At 43.3% G+C, this 22,591-nt stretch overlaps 3 protein-coding genes across 3 annotated transcripts in view; 1 reads left to right on the forward strand and 2 right to left on the reverse strand.

The window, feature by feature from the left end:
• LOC128618034 (L-fucose kinase-like) overlaps positions 1-2,370 on the reverse strand; it is a 24,951-nt gene extending 22,581 nt beyond the window's left edge. Inside the window, exon 1 of the mRNA XM_053641387.1 lies at positions 1,532-2,370. Within this exon, the coding sequence (XP_053497362.1) occupies positions 1,532-1,664 (133 nt within the window). The 5' untranslated portion in view covers positions 1,665-2,370. The remainder of the gene's footprint in view (positions 1-1,531) is intronic.
• A 129-nt stretch (positions 2,371-2,499) lies between these two features.
• ptdss2 (phosphatidylserine synthase 2) lies at positions 2,500-13,653 on the reverse strand. The gene is made up of 12 exons (XM_053641388.1): positions 12,474-13,653; positions 9,630-9,731; positions 9,074-9,156; positions 7,693-7,760; positions 7,449-7,583; positions 7,282-7,332; positions 7,023-7,136; positions 6,744-6,862; positions 6,381-6,495; positions 6,054-6,199; positions 5,629-5,814; positions 2,500-5,401 (listed from the first exon to the last, which is right to left on the reverse strand). The coding sequence occupies exons 1-12, from the start codon at positions 12,665-12,667 to the stop codon at positions 5,245-5,247; spliced, it is 1,470 nt and encodes a 489-aa protein (XP_053497363.1). The 5' UTR covers positions 12,668-13,653; the 3' UTR covers positions 2,500-5,244.
• A 3,014-nt stretch (positions 13,654-16,667) lies between these two features.
• Positions 16,668-19,097, forward strand: cdkn1cb (cyclin-dependent kinase inhibitor 1Cb). The gene is made up of 3 exons (XM_053641623.1): positions 16,668-17,379; positions 17,474-17,588; positions 17,998-19,097. Exons 1-2 carry the CDS (start codon positions 16,917-16,919, stop codon positions 17,584-17,586), a joined length of 576 nt encoding a protein of 191 aa, XP_053497598.1. The 5' UTR covers positions 16,668-16,916; the 3' UTR covers positions 17,587-17,588; positions 17,998-19,097.
• The last annotated feature ends 3,494 nt before the right edge of the window (positions 19,098-22,591 follow it).

Here is a 22,591-nt window from a genome sequence, read left to right on the forward strand (position 1 = left end):
AAGAAGGGATGTTGGAAGATATTCAGATAATGGAAGTCCATGTATTGATATTTCCAACTATTTTGATGGAGTTTACCTTGTTTTATTTTCATGAGCGATGATAATTTTTTTTCCACCTTCTAATATTAATTCATCTTGTGTGATGACTAGTAAAGTTAAGATCGGTTCCCTCATGCTGTTCTTAAGTCATTGAGCTTGTGAGGATGTATGTGTGAAAGCACATTTTAAAGTTTGTCTTTGGTTTTTATCCAGCACACAGGTTCTGAAGAAGAGTTAATCAAGGGCATGACTGTTGGAATCATTACAGTTGTGGATGACATGATGGACCCTATCCCATGTGACTGCAGTGATGTAGCCCTTGTAATCGAAGAAGTCGTCGTTCTATGCAATCGTGGTGATGTACCAAATGCATTTGTCAACTTGATGGGATTGCTTTATGCACTTAACATAAACTACCCCCAAAACTTCAAATACACCTTTGAGGTGATTCAGAGGCTGTTCATGAACATTGGAGCTGATGCCTGCAGTGCACGAGTACATTCACTTAAAAATAAACTGCTCAAGTAGAGATGGGTGTTACACATAACACAACAGATGAGATCTCTCTTACAAAAAATGCACGTTACAGTTTCTATGCCTCAACAGCATGACTTCCATTTTGTTTTATATTTTCACCTTTAAACACTGTGCAGTTGATATATCATTTTGTTAGGCAAAAACAGATTTCTGTTTGGTTTTTCTGTTTATTTTGAGAATTCATGTATTTTTTTTTTTTTACAATTGTAATAGATTTTTGTTTACTCAAATTGATCTTTCCACAATATTACATTTTTAACCTTTTGCTTAAAGAGTTAAAAGAAACACTGGCTATTGTAGCTCTGGATATTTGAACCTGTTCAACTTGTTCTGTTTACATTTGTAAATTTATAAGGAAAACAATTGATAAAGTCTTTCATATGGAAAAATGGGTTGTTATTTATTTGGATGAACTTGCTAATGTAAGTTAGGAAAAAAATCCACATTAAGTTAAATGAACTCAGAATTTTAGCACAGACAACATGAAAAAGTTAAGTTCACCTTTCTTTTATAACAGTATTTCAACTGAACTTGGGAAGTCTGCATTACTTGAAACGAGTAGTTGGGTCAATTATTTATTCATTTATGTCAACAAAACTTTTTAAGTTGAAATTCCTTATAATTTTATGTAAATACAACTTGACTGAGTCAAAGCAAAAAGACAACTCAATAAGTTGAGTGAACAAATTTTTTTTTACAATGCAGGGATTAGGGAGGCATTTGGGACACACCCTTGTTGAGCAAAGAAGAAGACAGAGACAATGACGGATTATAACAATATCAGACTTTCTGCTCTCTATAGCTATCAAATGAACAGTGAAAACATCTCCAGCTGGAGAGACTTGTGCCATAGACCAGGTTTAGTTGTTATTCTTCTTATTATTCTTAGTGCTCACTAGCAGTGATCGAGCAAACCAAAGGGCTCTTCAGGAACATAAGTGCCCTTGATTCTTACCTCTCTGGAAGGCATAAACACTGTCCTTGTGCTGACATGTGAGCACCACAATACTCCAGTTGTAAACACACTCAGCTGCCATACCAACACGTAAACTGCTCCAACTTCCCCCAGCTACACGTTTCACTGGCATAAAGTCGGTTTGACGTTGGATATTGGCAGATATGCAGAAATTAAGGGACCGTCTCTAAAGTTACATATGACATTGGTATACACGTTTCTAACTTCAATAGCATTTGAAGGGAATGACTTACAGTCATATAACCAACTGTACAGTGTTCATCTAGGTGTCAGCTAAACATACAAATTTTAGATTTTTAAAATATTTATTATTAAATAAACTACTGGATGGGCCCATACACAAAATATACCATAAAGCTCAATAGCATTTGAAGGGAATGACGTACAGTCACAAACCCAACTGTACAGTGTTCGACTAGGTGTTAGGTAGCTGACACCAAGATGAACATGTATACATGTAACTTTAGAGACGGTCCCTTAATTTCCGCATATCTACCAACATCAAACGTCCAACGTCAAGCCAACTTTATGCCAGTACACGTTTCCGTATTTTGTTAACTTTTTACACTAGTTTATAAATATAACAATAACACAGAATATAAAAATGAATAGTATTTTCACAGTATTTAACATATTGTATGTAAATTTAGTTACATTTAATTGCACAAACCAAACTAACTCGGGACCAAAAAACAAACCTGAAAAATCTAAAATGTACATGGAGGAATTATTATTATTATTATTATTATTATTATTATCATCATCATCATCAGTGGAGAAAGTAGTTCTGTCCTGTCTGAAATATTTTGAAGGGGATTTCTGGCGCAGTAACACAAAGGACTCTGGTGTGTTTTGGCTTGGAGTTCTACTCGTTTTTAAATGTTACACACACACCATGTACATTTTCTTAATTCAGCCTAAAGTAAACAAATGACATGGTACCAAGACACAAACAGACCTTTTTTTAATTTTTTTTTTATATATAAAACAATTCATATATTGTTCTGTTTCAGTAATCGTCTTGGTTCATGACATTCTCACACACCTCAGAGGAGAAAAGGAGTTGAGCGGCTTATTGCCCTGAAGAAACACCACAGCCAGAAACACACACGTACACAAACTAATTGTCTATATCGCTGGTGACCAACCCTGTTCCAGGAGATCTAGCTTCCTTAAGACTTTAGCTCCAAATGTAATGGCACCTACCTGACCCTCTAATCACTGCCTTAAGATCTCGATCAACTAAAACAGGAGTGGTAGAATTTGGTTGGAGATGAAACGTACAGGAAGGCAGATTGCCAGGAACCGAGTTGGTGACCACTGGTCTATATGAACATCCATTATGCAGACAGGTGTGTGTATGAGAGAGAGAGAGAGAGAGAGAGAGAGAGAGAGAGAGAGAGAGAGTGTGTCAACGCTTGGAGAGAAAACTTTTTTTTTTTAAATCACTGGATGGACAGACCTGATCTTTTAAAGAAAACCACATTTCTATCTAACATTCACATCAACTTATCAGTTATCAGTAAGAGCTACTTAACTAGCTAAATAAACTCGGTGATTTTCACTAGTGTGAGTGAAGCGTACATTGTGAATTAGCTTTTTATTGCTCACACTTAGAAACACTTATAAACAGTAGACTGCCATTTTTTTTCCTGTAAAGAAACTGAAACGATTTCTGCCCCCAAAGTCGACGTCTATGTTGATTCGAACCCTCGAGCGGCCACGGGCTCGTTTTGAGCGAACAGGGTATGTGCTGAGCAATACGATGATATATCAATAGTGTGATAAATGGTCCAAAATAAGTGACATTTTCATGCGCAGCTTTTTCAAGGTTACATTCTAAATATAAAGACATTTTTTTTTAAATAAAATTGTCATACTGTACGGCTGGGAAATTGTTCATACACCTATATATGGCGATACATCTCATGTAGCGTAGGAATTTCTTTGAGAACCACGATATGATATTTTTGTTGTAGCGCCCAGTTTCGGCGTCTTATCCGAAGGCCTGACGGAACGAACCCTCTGTAATCGATGGAGACGTCCGCCCCGGGCTGACATCGGCCTCGTTCCGACGTTTACAGAATGTAAGAAAAGTAAAAGCGAAGAGGAACAGAGGTTTTAATAATAATAAAGTTAAATACTAGAAAGAAACTTCAGAACATCTTTTTTTAAACCCTAGTGAAAAGAAAAAAATATATATACACACACACACACATATATATATATATATAACACCTTGCGTAACACAAACGAGTAGTAAGAGGTTGTTCTAAAGGCGCTGGCAACCCGTTTCAACAAACAACTAAATGTAAAGTTTACATTCGTATTAAGATTATAATAGCAGCAGCTATAATGTTCTACATTACATTAAACGGTTTTGTCAGTTTCTGCATATACAGATATGAACTGTAACACACACACACACACACACACACACACACACACACACACAGAACATGTGCTTCTTTGACTAGATCTATGTAATATTCACTTGTACAGTTTAAAAATGATCACTGAGCACAGGTGCAAGACGACGACGTTTCACTAAACGCACGCTGAATGAGATTATTGGATTAAAGTCGGAGGAGTCGGTACACGGCCTTCCACGAGCACTAACTCTGTTCTGAGGATGAAGCAGCAACGATCATGAAACAGACCTCCATGTGGACGACCAGGTGTGGCAGAAAGATTGTTCTCTCGTGTGTGTGTGTGTGTGTGTGTGTGTGCGTGTGTGTGTGTAGTGTAACTGCTCGGTCGTGCATCACTCGGGCTGTTACTCTGAAGGGAAATTACCTGAGAAACACAGTGTAATAAGAGCGACAGTTCTCCTGAGAGAACATCAGTCCCTGTTTAACGCAAACAGAAAAACAATGGTCATGTTGTTGATGTGTGTGTGCGTATGAATGTGTGTGTGGAACAGCAGAACTCCAGGATCGTTACAGTTTAAAGCCTAACAAACTGTAAGGCAAGCTAAACTTGAACAACTCTCGTGTCTTATCGCGGAGCAGCAAAATAAGAAACGAGTCCCTGGAAACCGCTGGAAACGGAGCACACGTGTACACGCACATGTTAATGGTCCAGTAAGAATCTACACTCGCGACTACGCACTAGAAAGGTAAACTGCACCTTTCCTCGCCACTAGAGCACAGCCTTTTTCCCCCTTCTGTTTTACGTTAACGTACTTTAAACGTGTTAAAAAGGGACAGGAGCCGAGTGTACCCTTGACGTTACCGTCCCAGCGGCGAGGAAAATTACAGCTAAGGACCCGCTTTCCTTCTTCGTTTTTTCTATTTCTGTACGAGTGTATAAGGCATCTGGAAGAGCAGAGCATCTTTTCCATACATGTCTTTGCACTTCTCTCTCTCACACACACACACACACACACACACACACACACACACACACACCTCAAAATGTACTCATGCTCTGCATCTTACAGCTTCAAACAATAAAACATGAAGGAAGGAAAAAAATAAATAATCGAGCACATTTTCCTGATACAGTTTGAACAGTGAGCATTGGAATGATGGTGAGTGGGACGGTCAGGACACACACACACACAGACACACACAGACACACACAGACACACACAGACACACACAGACACACACAGACACACACAGACACACACAGACACTTCAAGCTGCGTGTGCCACAGCTGTGCAGTGAGTGCTCCACCGTGTCTCCCCTCAGGACTTGCGTTGTCGTACAGGATCCGTGTTTCCGTTCAGTTTGCTGCGGCCGGACGTTACGGGGGTCTTGCTGCCGTCGCCGGGGGACCTCTCCTGCTCGGGTGAGCCCTCCTGCTTACGCCGCCGTGTCTCTTTGTAACGGAGCGTGATGTCGCTGTAAACACAAAAAACACAGAAAACACAGAACGCGAGGAAGCTTGAATATATTATTACAGAGTTCCACTTCTACACAGTTTCAAGTTTTGAACGTGCGTGTGTGTGTGTGTGCGCACGCGTTGCACTGCTCTTCTCTCAGGATGTGCATTTACTCGAATATGTGTGCAACCAACGAGGTCAGAGTGAAGCCTTTTTGCGCCGGTTTGTTTTCTTCACCTCACTCACCGGATAAAGAAGCGCCACACGGTCCACGTGAGGATGAGGACGATGCCGAGGATCCAGCACTGCATGACGAAGAAGGGGATCGGCAGTGTGATGGTGTTGGGGTCGTACTTCGCTACAATGAGAAACTCTGTCACCGTGATGGCTGCCACAAGCCACGCCTGCTGGCCCAGCTTCTTATGGAACTTCCTGAAAAGATCGGAAAACATGCCGTTAGATTTTGTTTAAAATTTTTTTTTAAAAAGGCAGTTTAAAAACTTGCCGAAAGCGAAACATGCTTTTTTCCTGCGTATTTCCGGGGTATTGTTATTGAACTGAACTGTTCATCGCTTTGTTATCGTTACTTATGGTAGATTCGTGTGCATTAAACCGTATGAAATATTCTGGGTTAATAATGCGAATCGTAGAATACGAAGACCGGAACTGACGGGTCGTCCATGAAGTCGTAGATTTCCCTCATGGCCACGCCGCCCACGTTCACGAAGAACACTAGCCTCAGCAGCACCAGGTAATGCTCGGGTGGCATCCATAACACAAACTTCAGGTAGAAAGTGTTCAGCTCCGCCAGCAGGAACTAGAGGAAAAAAAAAAGTCAAGTGGAACCTGTTAAATACTGTAGCTACCGGTACTGCTCTAGAGATTGTCAGTGCACATGAGAAAATGTTCAAATTTGTAGAAATAAAATGTGCAGTTAATATTGATCATCGGAGTTCAGACACAGCCCTGGTACACTCAGTACCAGGCGACACACTAACCATGAAGATGATGCCGAGCACCGCCAGCCACCGCCGCAGGTTCGACGCCGGCCTCCATTCGAACTTCACCCAGCTGTACGGCGTGAACTGGAAGGCGATGCGCTTTATCTTCCCCCTGTTATTAAATCACACGCCAGGCAGCGTTCGTATTAACGCCTGTGCAAGACATTTACATTTACATTTATTCACTTAGTAGACGCTTTTATCCAAAGCGACTTACAAATGAGAAAAATACAAGCAAAGACGCAGACAAAAGAAGAGCTACTGACGCTCCCAACGTCTACTGTTATACTTCTATAGAGAATGAAGAGCTGCTTGCTGATTCATTGAAAAAAAAAAAAAATCAAGACTTGCAGTGCTCACTTGTAGGTGGGGATGTTCCACAGGCCTTGCCACTGGTACGGCTTCATCGAAAGCCAGCCGAGCGTCTTCATGCCGCAGTATATACCCAAACCGTTACACACCAGCACGTCCATAATCCACTGGGTGGGGGTGTATGAATCAACAGTGTATTACGTATAAGAGAGAGAGAGAGAGAGAGAGAGAGCAGAGAAAATGAGAGAGAAAGAGCGAGAGAAAATGAGAGGGGGAGACGGGGGTATGAATCAACAGTGTATAGTGAAGAAGGAAAGGAGTACTCACATGGTCCCACCAGCACTCTGAGAAGTTTGGTAACTGGTGCTCCAGACTGTACTCCAGGAACTCGAACATCACGCTGATGATCATACACATCCACCAGTCTCGGATCACCAGCGTCTGACAAAACACAGAGGGAGAGCTTTTCCCAGTGCACTTCCTAGTTCGTTATAAGACAACAAGCTGCTGTACGAGTGCATACAAGACACACACCCAAACCCCCACCCCTCCACACACACGTGCGTGCACACACACACACACCCACCTTAATGTACCAACCGAGAAAATGGGCAGGAACAAAGCCATCCATCTTGTCCTGTAGCACCAAACACAAATTAGCAAACCACTATTTGTTTAGGTTTTGTGCGTATCAGAGTGAACGTGTGTGTGTGAGTGTGTGTGTGAGAGAGAGAGAGAGAGAGAGTGAGTTACCCAGATGTTGTGGAAGGGATCGGTGGTGTTTCCGGGATCATAGATAAGACAGTTTCCTCCATAGTCTCTCTCTGGAAGAGGAACGCCCAGCTTCGGGTCGATGTACTTCATAAACAGCCGTCCGTCCTGCACCGTCTGCAACGTGCACAAAATATGGGCTTGGTCAAAGGCGAAAGCAAAAGAAAAGCCATTAGATATATGTGTGTGTGTGTATGTGTGTGTATATGTAACCCTCCAGACCCACTTGGAAAAGAATGAAGATGAGGAACAGCTCATAGACAACGCTGACACAGAGCCAGAAGCGCCAGTACGCTGAAAGCAGAGAAGATACATGCTATCACAGCGCCAAATATATGCGCACAGGCACGCATTCGCACCCACACACACGCACGCATGCACGCACGCACGCACTCACACACCCTTATACAGATAATAAGTATCATTCACGAAAGCTCACCAACTTTAAGAAATGTAAATAAAATAATGATCGTCAGTGAATCGGCTCACATTCACAAACTGATGAATCCTTATTTACACTCTGTGTTTAAATGATCCAAAATGGCTGTCTGTCTGTCTCTCTCTCTGTGTGTCTCTCTCTGTGTGTGTCTCTCTCTGTGTGTGTGTCTCTCTCTCTCCCCCAGGCCACTCTGTCACCTTGCTACTTGCAGCTCTAATAAGTCGACAGGTTTGTATTTGCACACTCGGGGGGACAGAACTGCACTCATCACCCTGCACACTCTCTCAGGGGGGAGGGGTGGGTGTGTGTGTGTGTGTGTGTGTGTGTGTGTGTGTAGGGGGTGGGGGGCAGATTGTAAAAACGACTTTAATCGCTTGTCCTTCTCTGTTTCTAATCAGAAAACAATGGAATCTCTCCAATCCTGAGCTCCTGGTGCGTCGGGTTTCTCTCAGTGGCACAGAGAACTGGTTTTATACTTTATTTTTGTCTTTTCTTTTAAAGCACAGTGACAGCAGTTCTGGTCTAGCAAGATGAACTGGTCTGCTTTTCCAAATGTGACACTCCCGCTCCTCTCCAGAGCTTTTAGTAGAGATTCACTGGATGAGCTCACATCTGTCCACGAAAGAGCGAAAGGGGAGCAATAAAGCATTGCGTGTGGCCAAAAAAATCAAATTAATAAAATCAGAGAAAAGCAAAGACCGGCTGCGTAAAGACAAACCTGAGGTTGGCGTGAGCGAGAAGCAAAACAAACCTCTCCTTAAAATAAACAAACAAACAAAAAAAACAGAACCGAACAAACAGACTGGATTCTCCACAGGGATGAGTCTGTACTTAATTATTAAAACTGTAATATTTAAATCGGAAAAGTAAACTAGAAATTTCGGAGTGTTGCGTAACAGGGCGGCGGCGGCGGCGGGGGGGGGGGGGGGATTGCCTACAGGGTGAGTGATTTGTGGAGTCTGAAAGGTATTCAGCATAGGCACAGGACCACAGTCAGTGTGAGTATTTAAGAACTTTAAGTGAAAACAGTGGAAAAGGTGGCTTTGCTGGTGTGAAACAATTTTTGTCCAAAACTACTGCAGTGTAGAAGAAAAACAAACAAACAACTCTTCTCCGTTTAAAACGAGGATGACTGGAAAAGCAGCCGTGACTCGCGTCGCTCTCTTACCTGGATGTGGTCGTGAGAAAGGGCCGTCTTTCGCCTGCGTTACCCCGAAACAAAGGAACACCAGAATGCTAGCCACAATCCCTCTGCAAACACACACACACACACACACACACAGTATATACGCACAGTCCGTCTCATTTGACTATATTCAGATTAAACTCCTGAAGCAGTGAACCTGGAAGCACCTGCGATCTCTGTACTCCTATCTAAGCGTAGAAGCGATCCCTGGCGTCCGTAATGGACGTGTTATATAAATCAGAATCAACTGTATACGTTTCCAAGAAGTTTTAAAGTCTGTGTCTACAACATGAACATCGCATTTAAAAAAAGACACACACACACACAAAAAAACAAACCAAAAAAAAAACCAAAAAAAATTACACGTTCGGACGTTGTCATTCGGTTCTGAGAACTCCAGGTCAGGGTCACTTTGTGTGTTGAAACAAATAACTCGAACAGGGTTAGTGTTTACACACACACACACACACACACACACACACACACACACACACACACACACCCTGCATGTTGTCACCTTGCTCGTGTGCCCACATACCTCTTGGTGTTGTATGCCGTGTCTTGTGGCGTCTCCTCCAGCAGAGTCACGTACACTAGCGCACAGGTCAGGATGAATAAGACGGTGAGGGTGTGCGCTCTCCTGTACAGACACAAAAATAAATACATAAACAACGTGTGTTTGAGGAACTGCGCCCAAATTATTTTTCTCTGAACAGAGAATGCGTGTTGATTCGATAATTTAACCGCACTGTGGAATAAATCTTTGTAGTCATAAGTGTTTATTTTCTTCATCTTATTATTTTTATTATTACTATGTTATTAGTTGCGGTTAAAGGAATCCCGTGTCCTTGCTCGGTGCGTTCCCTGCCCCCTTCCACTCCAGCGTAAAGTCTTTACCCAGCCTGAGCGCGTCATTCCCGCTGTCGCTCGGATGGCAGAAAAGCCGACGAAAAGCTGGCATCCTCAAATGAGTACGCCATCAGCCAACAGGAGACGGTTACTCTTGACAGTAAGGAGGGATCGTTTGCTCATGATTAGCAGGAAATCGGCTTGCGCGTGCTCAAAATACGACCCGGCTTTACATACACTACTACCACAGCCATGGATACATTATTATTATTATTATTCCCAGATCAATAAACACAGACAACGCTGCTTAAGTGCACTCTGGAAGGACGGCGTGACTCTGGTTATCCTCCGCCAGAGGTAAGGGAGGCGGTACAACCCGATGAAAAAGAATACAGACGGGTAATCAAAAGCAGGTGGCGCGTGTTAGTCGGGTCTCAGACGGTCGGGTCACGGACAGGCTTCTTTTAGAATCAGAGCTTCTCGCGCTCCAGAAGAAAATAATCTCAGGTGTCTTCGCTGTGATCTTGCTATTAGTAAGGAAATTCTGGAACGCGTAGCGGCGCAAGACTTTTCAGACACCATTGTATATTGGCATCAATGTGAAAATTTTACAGAGGCCAAAAGTATGCACACCCTCCGACCATCACACTGGCGTGCCACTTGCTGAACTTCCCAGGCTCTGCCATTTATAATAAGGCTTTGGAGCATGGCTGCGGCGATCTGTGCCCCTTCACCGGGTCGTGGCACGGACGTGCGTTCCGGTTCATCCCAACATGGGGTTGAGGTCAGGGCTCTGCGCAGGACACAAGTCCTTCCAGATGTTCATGCAGCTGGCTTTGTGCGCAAGGGCACCATGATGCTGGAACAGGTTCTTAGCTCCAGTGAAGGGAAACTGCAAAGCTAGAGCACACACACACAGGCATAACCACGCATTCTTTGGGGGGGTCGTGTCCCCCCAATGTTGAGGAAATACCATTCTGTCCCCCCAATATACAGTACAAAATATTTTCTATATGTCCCCCTTTAATGAACCCTGTCAACAGATCTGTCTTTTCTTCATCTATTCTATTTATTTATGTCTATTCCTTTTTAATATATTTCCGTTTGTTAAGGGAAATAGGTGCGTTTCCCCCCCTCCAATTGTACACTTGGTTGCACCCATACTCAACACAAGTTCGTTGATATATTTTAGCAGCTCAATCTGCAAGAAATGGAGACAGCAACCAAGTGTAGAAAAGTGCAGCAGAGCATACGAGCTTTTTTTCAGACAGTAAGTAACTAGCTCCCTAAATAGTAGATAACCTTAGCTTAGCATAGAAGGCATCATACCATGGCTTGGCTTGTTCTTAAGAACGTCAATTAACTTTTGATATTTGCACACCCACGAAGTAGGCTAGGCTAACGTCAGTTCCAGTTTTTGACCATTAACGTTACACTCACTTGCACATCCTCCCGCCGAGGTCGTTGTGAACCCTCACGTTGTGACAGACTGTTATAAATGCGAGTGAAAGTGAGGAAAGTTGCACAGCATTTCGTTCCTTTACACTACATTTGGGCTCAGGACAACCAAGTCATTTTACAAATATAAGGCTCAGCATAATGCTAAGGTGTGCTAGCTTGGCAACGAGAGATACAGAACTAACGTCTGAGTTGTGGCCATATTGTAGTTCTCCATTCAGAACTAGTTATGGCGGTTTGTCTTTAGAATTAAGAAAAGAAAACTCCAGGACCCTTTAATGTTTCAGGTTACCACTATCTATTGTTGTACACTTTGTACACTCATTACATAGCAAGCTAAACAGCATGATGACATTAACATAATAAATGACACCAGTTACACAAACAGAATGTTCAGTTTATCAAATTAAAAGGATCATCTGAGTCAGTCATTGCTCTTCTGGGAAAATAATGGTACCTGGTCACAATGCACGCGGCACAGCATTGCTTGGAAGCCTCCGTGGGGAAATTGTATTCACATCATATATTATGTTGAATTTAGTTTCATAGGTAGCCGTCCTTTCTGAGTCTGTTTAAAAGTCGTGATTGCGTGTTTAAATGTTAGCGTGTGTGGCTTGTCTGCACACATCTTAGCTTGCCTCTACGTGGTGTGGTAGGTTTCATGGTAGGTTATGGAGCAGAGAATTCATCTGCCCACAGGACGTCCACAGCACCCTACAATTTCCCCATGCTGTGGGAGCTTATCACTCAGACATCACTGAATTCAAACGGTAACTGTAATCCTACAACTATGTTCGAAATATGTGAATTTTCACTATCAAACTTTGGATGTGAAACATTGGCATAATCAATGTCCATACCATGGTTACGCCCTTGCATACACACACCCACACACTATACAATTGTGTCAAACTTTGTGGGGAAAAAGGAACACATACATGTGGGTGTGATGGTCAGTCAGGGGTGCACATACTTTTAGAGATATCCAGCTGTGTGTGTTTGTGTGTCTAACACAGCTGGTAGATATCTAGTATGAGTAAACAGACAGACTTTATCAGAGGGAGCGACTTCTTACCAGAAGAAAGTGTTGGTTCCGTCGTCAAACACTTCGGTCTCGGTGCTCCGGTTGCCCGGTTTGGCTCGGACTCCCGGCTCGTGAGCGGCTCCAGTTACCGGCGGCTCTGCGGGGCCGTTAATGACCTGCTCCTCCGCGCCAGCTTTCACACTGAAGGCCAAAGTGCTGCTCTTCTTCGGCTCGGGTTTGGCCATGTTTATATATCTTTTATATAGGGTTATATTCTCAGTGAACGCTGTACCCGAATTAAAAGCCTGTCTATATACAATCCTTACTCAACTAACTTAACTACAACTTCTAACAAACTTCTCCCATTTATTCATCAACTAGCTCTTAGCACGACTCGGTGCTTCGTTACACACGCACGCACGCACGCACGTGCACTATGGTAGTGTCCGGTTTGGTGGTACTCTGTTTAACACTGAAGTCACCTAGCTAGGGCACACCGAAAGCCCTGCATGTCATTAACACGGTTCTGTTCAATAACAAAATCTACTCTCAGTTCAGGCTAACGACTCACACAGCTCATAACTAACATCTTACTGTTGTTCCAGTGTCACAAACGCATTATAACGCTCTTTATCCCGACGGCTCTGTGGGGGGGAAAGCGGCTTATCAATAACTCGCGCGCAGCAACAGCAGCAGCACACCTACCCCCTACTGTGAAAGTGTACATACAGCTATATCGCGCGGTCTGGCGTCACTTCCTCCTCAGGCGAAACACAAGGGAGCGTTTGAGAGCATTATAGTGCGTTCAGATTGCGCAGATGTTGCGCAGACGTTGCGCAAAAGTACTCGTCCCAACTTTTGACCTTGACTGTCGTATCTTATGATTTGTCCTACCCTATCGAGCTGTCCTTGTGAAAAAAATACCTCCAGAATTTGAAGAAAAAAAACAACAACTACATATGGAATGCTTTGATAAACTATCTAATTATTTTGTTAGTCACATTAAAATATGTGGAGAATGTATGGGCGTGCGTATAGTGTACTCAGAATCCCTTGTAGGACATCTCACTCGGTAGGACATTTTGTCAAAACACCGAAAGACAAGTAAGTATTCCTCAGCCAAAAGTATGTCCATCACACCCATGTGTGGTTTTCCTGCAAACTGTTGCCACATAATTGTCCATGATGTCCATGTACGCTGTGGAATTACATTTACATTTATTCATTTAGCCGATGCTTTGATCCAAAGCGACTTACAAAATCCGAAATACAAGCAAATTACAATTCCCCTTCACTGGAACTAAGAGGCCCGAACCTGTTCCAGCATCACAATGCTGCTGTACACAAAGCCAGCTCCATGAAGATGAAGATGTGGTGTGTCCTGCACAGAGCCCTGACTTCAACCTCACTGAACACTTTTGGGATGAAGTGGCACCGGAGCCTACTCACCCAACATCGGTTCCCGACCTCAACGTCACTAACGCTGTTGTAGCTGAATGAACACAAATCCCCACAAATCTAGTGGAAAGCCTTCCCAGAAGAGTGGGGCTTATTATAACTTAATCTTGGGTGTGATGGTCAGGTGTCCACATACTTTTGGCCATATAGAGTATGAAGGTTTCATCTAACTGCTAATCAACTTGTGGTTCCATGCTAAAAATAGCTTGTGTTTATTTATTTATTTATTTATTTATTTTAATGATATTTAAATCTATTTAGTAGAGTCGTCTAAAGAGTCCCAAAGCTATACTTATTATAATGCAACTCTCTTTTCATTTCAGGCTTCAGTACTATACCTGAACTTTACTAAAAATCCTTTATATGTCTAGCCATAATAGCTGCTTAAAGACTGACACATACTGTAGCTCTTCATTATTTCAGGAAAATGTAGGCTGCTCTTAAAATAGTGTGATCCAGTTATTATTTAAAGATCAGTCTGTGCTTGAATGTTCATAGTGTACTGAGATTTCAGGAAGGCTCTCGGTGTGCAAGCACATTGTGGATCCAGTGCTCTTAAAGATATTTTGGTGTGTCCTAGTCCCGTCCTGTCGTCCCCCCCAGCCTGTAACCCTCTGCTGATGTGGAGTCCTGATCCGGCGCTTCCTACCTGGATGAAGATGGACACAGTCAGGCCAAATGTCCGGGGGGTGGCGTGTGTTTCAGACTGGATTGATTGTTGTTTTGTGTTAGGCTTATAGGAAGAGTTGGATCAGATCCAGCTCCAGCCCTTGGACTTTTGGTTCTTCAGCAAGAACTATCTCACATCCCCTCTCAAAAGGACCAGTTGCTCATAGCCCTATTTGCATGTGCAAGTCACTGTTCATTCAAATACGACACACCCACAACTGACCAAAAATGATACGTAGGTATATAAATACCCCTTTCGGTTCTCTCGAAAACATTCACTGATCCAAACACACGGTGTTAAAAGCATTTGGACTTGAACAGGCATTGTACATGTGACTTGTTTCCCTCTAAAACGGGGATCTCAAGTGTGACTCATTAATTGATGGCACAAATGATAACAAAATGCTTGGTGACTTTATGTTTTATGTATATTTTTTAAAAAACATTCTTCATAGCTGGATACCCCTGCTTTATTAGAGCCTATGATTTCTAGAAATTTAATCTAGAAATTAATCTAATTAATTTGTTGATAGAGTTCTGCACAATGGCAATAATAAGCGATGAATGTTGATGGGATGGGATGGGGAATGCTGGGATTGATTTAGCTAGCTAACATTGTAATTTACATTTAACTCTCACATGTGAAGAACTAACCCACAACAGCCCTGTGTGTGTGGAGTTTGCATGTTCTCCCTGTGCTACAGGGGTTCCCTCTGGGTACTCCGGTTTCCTCCCCCAGTCCAAAGGCATGCATGGTAGGCTGATCAGCATGTCTGTAGTGTATGAACGGGTATGTGTAGGTGATTGTGTCCTGTGATGGACTGGCACCCAGTCCAGGGTCCCACTGCATGTATCCATCAGTTACAACGAGCAATTATATGTATATTGTATTATTTCTAAAATATTATACTATTTACACTACTACTTTTACTTGAGTGCATCATGTAAGTTTACCATGCCCACAATAAAATGATAATCATCAGGTTGTAATGCTTCCAGACTTTCAGAAGACTAATCTAATTTTGTATAAACTTGAAACATTAACATTACACTTATACGATAAGGAAGGTACAAAACAAAACATATTAGATTAGGTTATAGCTATTTAGACAGAAATTAGTTGAATTGGGAAAGGACTTAATAACCTACATGTGTAGCTGCATGGTGATAAATGACCACTAGTCGGCGCTCTTGTTGCATGTTTCTGAATCCATGCACGCATAGAGGCCCACCACCAGTCTAACACACCAGTCTTACCCACATCCACTCCTTTCCACTAACTGGGCATATTGGTCTAGTGCAAGATTAACTCAGCCCTACTCTACTTTCTCACTAGGTTAACCATAGCACAACAAATGCATTTAACTGCCTATATAACATATACAGTCATGTGAAAAAATAACTACACCCCATGGCATATTCAGGGACCCTCCCCCCAGACATTAAACCCCTCCAAGGTTGGGTGACGAAAGAAATTGATGCTTCTCGTATACTTTGTGATGATTATTTTCATTGCATTTTTTTTAGACTGTTGCTGGAAATTTGGTTAGGAAATTGGCCAGCGTATCTTCTCTACTCCAGCGCCTCTTCGACCGCTTGGATGGCATGTTCGTGGAGCGTGATAATACAACCACGTGACGCTAAAATCCAGGTCCATAGAAAATAAAACCTGCTAGAAAAAAACTGATAAACAAAAGAAATTCGCTCTCGCGATTGTTTTATTGCTGGAATAAATGGATTGCCGACATCCCCTCTGATAAACTAATACCATCTGAATAGGGCTGGGGGGGGGGGAATTCGTGCCCCCCCGCCACAAAGGTTAAATGAGAAACTAAAAGTATCCCAAACTCTAGTAGAAGCTCCTAGTTAGTTTTTTATTTAACTAATTGTTTGGTCCTGACTCCATGATGCGTCCGGGGGGAGAGAGTGGGGATTTTTGAGTGAAAAACAAAAATGCTGTTCAACAATTCAGCGGTTTCAAAGGGACCACCCCCTACCCCCCACCCCCCACCCCCACCCCCTCAAACACACACACACACACACACACACACACACACACACACACACACACACAGAACAACAAGTCATGAATCACTATCGCCATTTTGGCGCCATTCCAAAAGCCCCAGCAACCAATCAGAAGAGAGCGGAGACGGGCTCCTCAGAAGAGGCTGGCCAATCAGATTGCTCGCCTGTGTTGCTACACGGTCCTGTCATGGAACTGGATCTTTAAATTCGAATGTGGTGACGCTGTGTGGAAACGCTTCAGCTCGGACTACAGAAGGGGTTTATTGGAGTCACGATTTATTTTCGCCTCTAGACTCGTACACGAGTTCTTGACTGTCGTTCAAAAACAAACAAACAGCGATGTCCAGCGTTCAGTTTTCGGTCAGCGGTTCAGGAGCTGCGCGAGAGAGTTTCCCTCAGCGCGCACGCAGGAGCGTGTGTCGGAGTCTTTTCGGACCGGTCGATCACGACGAGCTGAACCGCGACATCGAGGCAAAGCTGCGCGAGATCTCCGACCGGGACCAGAAACGGTGGAATTTTAACTTCGTCTCCGGGACACCGCTGCATGGCGACTACGAGTGGGAGGGAGCCGCGGTGGAGGCGACGCCGGCGTTTTACCAGGAGTCGGTACAAGTCGGGAAAAACAGGGCCGTTGTCCTGCACGTTAAGCCGCGTACAGATGCTCCTAACCGGGAGAACTCCGCTCGGGACGCCGCTGCGGGTTTAACCGTTTCTCCGGAGAGCGCGAGCGCAGGAAAGCCGAGCTGCGCGAGGAGGAAGACAAGCGCGCGGTTGACCACAGCAGCTCCACACCGCATTACAGGTGAGAGAGCAGCGGGAATAAACACTCCGAGCTCGTCCTGTGCTTGTAAAAGTGTCTAAAAACGTCTCGTTCTGCTTTCTTTCTTTTTCTGCAGATTTTTACGCCAAACGGAGGAAGCAGGGAGATTTAAAACGGAGTGAGAGCGCGCCTCAGAACCCTCTCAGCTTCCGCTCCTACGAGCAAACGCCACGGAAACGGCTCCGGTGAAGGTAAACAAGGAGATTTCTCATTATTATTATTATTGTTATTAATTTGTTGTAGTGTCATGGCGCGACAACTTTTCGATACAGGTCATGTTTTTCCCGACTGTGTGGCGGGTGTTATGGCGGCGGATTAGGTGTGGTGGGGAGAGCAGCGGTCAGTGTGTGTTGTTGGTGGAGAAGAAGAAGGAGGAGGGGGGGGTCAGAGGATGGGGGAGGGAGCGTGCGCGCGCGCTGTGGCGGGAAAAACACGACACCCCTAATGGCGAGTGTGGAGCTTTTATTTCAGTTATCTTGTATCTTGCTGCTGGTGACCGGGTAACTCGGTCTACACGCGGTGTAACGGTGCGGGTCGAGTCGTAGCATGGATTCCACAACCTCTCACTGACCACAGACTGTCTGCCATTTTGTTTTTCAGAATTTTTACAATTTATTTTCAGCTGAAGAAAGTGTGTGCTCGGGGTGAAGAGAATCCCGAGTGAAGGAACGCAGCCCTCATGATGATTATGATGATGATGATGATGATGATGATGATGATGGTGGTGGTGGGCGGCAAAGCGCTACAAGCTCGAGCGCCGCCTCGTCGAAACCTTCGCCCCGTGCAAGCTGCGCTGTGTGGAGGATCAGGAGAACTTCTGAGGAGCGAGCTGGATGATGAACCAGACATGATCTCGCTTCTCAAGCCTTAATGTGAGAACCTGCTGAAGAACATGCGCAAGAACAAAGAACTGTAACGTCTCAAATGTACATCAGACCGTGTCTTTGATGCGTGTGTGTTTTAATACTGTCTGTCCATGTCCTCAAGATTTACTGGAAGTTTTTTTTTTTTAACATTTATTTTTTATTTCCTTGCTCATCCTGACTCTCGTAATTCGCTCCGTAACTTTACGCAGAGCCGTGAGTTATGATCATGAGCAACAAGGCTGTCTGCTAGCGTACCCGGCACCGTGTTTAGAAGCGTTTACCTTCTGTTAAACAGCTGTGCCAGATGTTGATTATGTTTAAGTGCACATTTCACAAAGGAAGAGTTTAAAGTGTTTGTCCGAGGGACGGTCGTGTAAAGGCCCGACGCGTGAAAGATTGAGAAGACGGGCCTTTTTGTTCTCACTCCTTGTTTTTTTTTTGGTGTAAATATAATGTTGTACATTATTACATTAACCCTTTTATTTATGTTTCATTGTCGACATCTTGCTGTTCAGGATAGTGTTCTCCCTAAAACACGGGATCTGTCGTGTTTCTGAGCCATTTTTGTCACTTCACTGTTCTAAAATGTTTTGCTGTACTTTGTAATATCATGTGTACGTGTGTGTTCAACAGTTCCTGTGTCTTTTGTTTTTTTTTTTCTTTTCTGTAATTAACATTAAAGCTCTGCACATGCAGGATCATGTCTAAGACCAGAGCATCATTATGTTATCAACCAAAAGCACAATGCACAAAACTATACAGGTCAAGGGCTTCAGCTGCCGAGCTTCTGGGATTTAAAAAAAAAAAAATTACACACTACAGTCTCTTGAGTTTAAGTAGATTTGGGCAACCAACCAAACAATCAAACAAAAAAACCCCCCTTGAGTCAGCAGCAATTGTGCAGGTGTTAATGCTTTGAATGTTCACACTAGTTTTAAAGCTGCTATTTGCAACATCATAAAATAATCACTTGAATGTTATTCTATAAAATAATAACTAAAATGATTGTAGTTCATCTGTATGATTATGATTATGAAATGTGAGTGACACTTTCCACGGTTGCTTGTAAAATGAGAGCCAAACAATGACCTCGACCACAGTCGCACAAAGCGTGGAGTTGAAACAGCGCGCGTTCGACGGATCAGGTATGGCAACGGAGCGGAAACCTCTGCTGTGTAAAAGCTTCCTCTTGGCTGCAGACAAAGCCGGGTGGACAAAACCCGTTCCTGTACGGCGGTGTCACTTACACCTGATCATGACATCGTCGCAATGGTATGCACAGGGACGGAAAACTGATGCTGGTTCGTCTTCATCCGAGTGGCATGAACAAAAGGGCAAGGAAGAGTCTCGTCTTTAGTTTGGCTGCACTATATGTAAAAAAAACCTAAAACGTTTTGTGGTGGAAAATCATCACTCGTCACAGTTATCTTGCTAGCTTGTTGCTAACAAAAGGCAAATACAGACGGAGGCATCCATTGTTTCCTGCATATTGTACTTTCGAATGCATGGAGGTTGAAAATGACGACGGGCCAAGCTCTGACTTTGCGCTTCCAAGGTACGTCGAATACGGCGTTAATGAATGTAGCCTGTGTTTGTGCTACACGCTTCATATCTTTCGTCTATATGAAAGTATTTTAAAACCAACCGAGATCCCAATCCCAATGCATACCACTAGTTTAGCGGAGTCACTCCGAGTGTGGACGGGAGTGTGACAATGTACATACATGTTATACGTGTGTTGTGGTTGGTTGCCTGTGTGGATCAGGCGAGTCCGGATATTCAAAGTTTTCAGAGTTTAAATACAACAACAAAAAAAATCAGCTTCTGTTGGGCAGATTTTAAGTACACTTTGGGCAGGAGATTTTTTTTCTTTTCGTTTCCTGGGCCCTGATCAGGTTTGAGAGACGATCCTGATAGCCAAACTCCAGGTAACAAACTGGACTGGAATATAACGGTAAAACCGCTGAAAAAGTGCCTGGAACGTCTTTCCATTTCTAAACACACACAAAACCATCTCATCAATCCCTGAAAATCTGAAGCTGTGCGCGTTTAACTTTCACCCGCATATAAATAGCACACAGTAATCTAGCATTAGTGTGTAACGAGATGCACTTCACACCGCTTTAACTGCGAGGCCAAAACCAGGGTGTGAGCACAAAACAACACCCAGCACAGAACGTTTTTCCTCTCTCTGTCGCCATGTCATTACCAAGCCCTGCCCTACACACACACACACACAATCCTCTCATAGAATAGCATCATCACAGCCTTTATGGTCCGTTGTAAAAGCACTGGACCGTGGCATAATCATGCAGCATGAACGTGTGTCATTACTAACCGAGTAATTAAGACTATATACAGTAGAAAAGTATGTGCTTTTACACATAGCAACTAACTTCATTCTTTGTACGAACTTTATATGAAGACAGCCAATGACTCAGCTGTGCATGAAGTTAGGGGGAGGCTGGTGCGTTTTTGTATGCAAGAATATGATATGGGCCGCTACAGGTAATGTAGCTGGATCAGCAACAAGAAGTGCCCGGTATCTCCTGAGAAATCTGCATGAAAGAGTCAGGATAGTCTTATGAGGCAAGAGCGATAGATGATTTTCTAGAAGTACCCCAACGTTTTTCAATCTGAATCAGCTGGGCCACATGCATCCAGGCATGCTAATTAGGTTTCATTAACGATAAGCTGTTTCAGTTCTGAATCAGTAACAGACACATGACCTCAGACCTCTTCAATTTGGCAGATGGACTAATCCCAATTAATGAGAACATACATGGATGTCCCTGTCAAGAACATCACGTGTATAGGGAAGATTAGCATAAAAACGAAAATCAGTACCAATATGATTGTTACAGTGCCATGGCCAGTGTAAAGAAAATGTCTCAGTCGGTGTGTGAGGACGTGTGTAAGGGGTTGATTGGAAGTGGGTGTGGGATGGAGGACCTGGTGGACCATCAGACGCCTAGAGACGCAGAACCAGCTGTCCCTCTGATCTCTCAGCTGACAGAGTGGAACAGTGTGTGTGTGTGTGTGTGTGTGTGTGGTGAGTGGAGGGGGGTTTCTTGCAGCAGATGTAAGAGCTTCCTGAGTGCTGGTGTTCACAAACTGTCCCAGTCACCTCGCAGCTGTGTTGCTGTGAGCACCAGCTGGCCAACCACAGGGGAGGAGGAGGAGGAGCGGGTACGAGATCACACGACACATCCATCTCATTTCATTTCACCTCATTTTCCACTTCGTTACCGGTCTATGACAGAGACATATTCGGATTACAGGCGAAAGAGAATTTTTCATGAATGTATATATATATATATTACAGGGAAAGTATGAAGTAGTCACAAACATTAAACAAAAATGTTTAAAAAGCAACAAGGAACAGTACCACACATCCATTACGTTCCTTCTGGTCTTTAAATTCCAGTGCATTCGTTCCTAAATGACTGTTTTCATGTGTCTGAATTTCTGTCTTTTGACACTTATCATCAGATTACAGCCCTATGATCTGTCTGATTGTGTAGTGTTAAATTAGTGTCCCCCTGAAGCATCTGTAGTGTAGGTGTGATTACTACACACGATCATTTTTGGCACGTCTACGTGTACCGAGGGAAACGTTAAAAAAAAAAACCCCCACAAAAAACAGCTCACTTCAAACTCACTTATAATAGAAAGACTTTGTTTTTCAGTCGAAGGTCTACGTCAATTAAGCTTTAAATCTGTTATTCACCTCGAGCGAAGGAATTTGTGGGAATGTGTTGCCGAGTTAGTTGTATATGGCCTGATTACACATTACACGCAACTTTGGCAACTAAGCAACTGCATTGTACCAGTTTTCGAAAGCTGGTTAGAACGTTCTCTCGTGTCTCTCGTCTCATCAGAAGACCCTTGTTGAAACAGTGCGAGTTTTGAATTCGTGCTTCATCGTCGCAGAGTTTAAACGATTATTGCTCAGGAAAGTCTATTATAAGCGAATAAGGTTTATTCTGTCTTTCTTTTTTTTTCAATACAGGGTAATGTGTGAAAGTTTTTGTCTGTAGTAATCACACATGCACTACAGATGCAGTGGATTAAGGACCTAAGAGGAATATCTTCCTACCTAGTGTGCACGCAGTATTTTTCTTTCTTTCTTTAAGTGTAAATGCTGACCCGTGGGTAGTGTTTGTCCTCACAACTGCAGAGGTTCGATCCTGATCCCAGTCTTCATGGGATTCTCTCTCTCTCTCTTACTCTCTCGCTCTCACTCTCTCTCTCACACACAGCAGCCCCAATGCGGGGTTATATCTGTCCCTGTTTTTCCAGTAGAATGGGTTTCCTTGTTTAAAAAC

Source organism: Ictalurus furcatus, chromosome 14, assembly GCF_023375685.1.
Source record: "Ictalurus furcatus strain D&B chromosome 14, Billie_1.0, whole genome shotgun sequence".
Taxonomy (NCBI): Eukaryota; Metazoa; Chordata; class Actinopteri; order Siluriformes; family Ictaluridae; genus Ictalurus; species Ictalurus furcatus.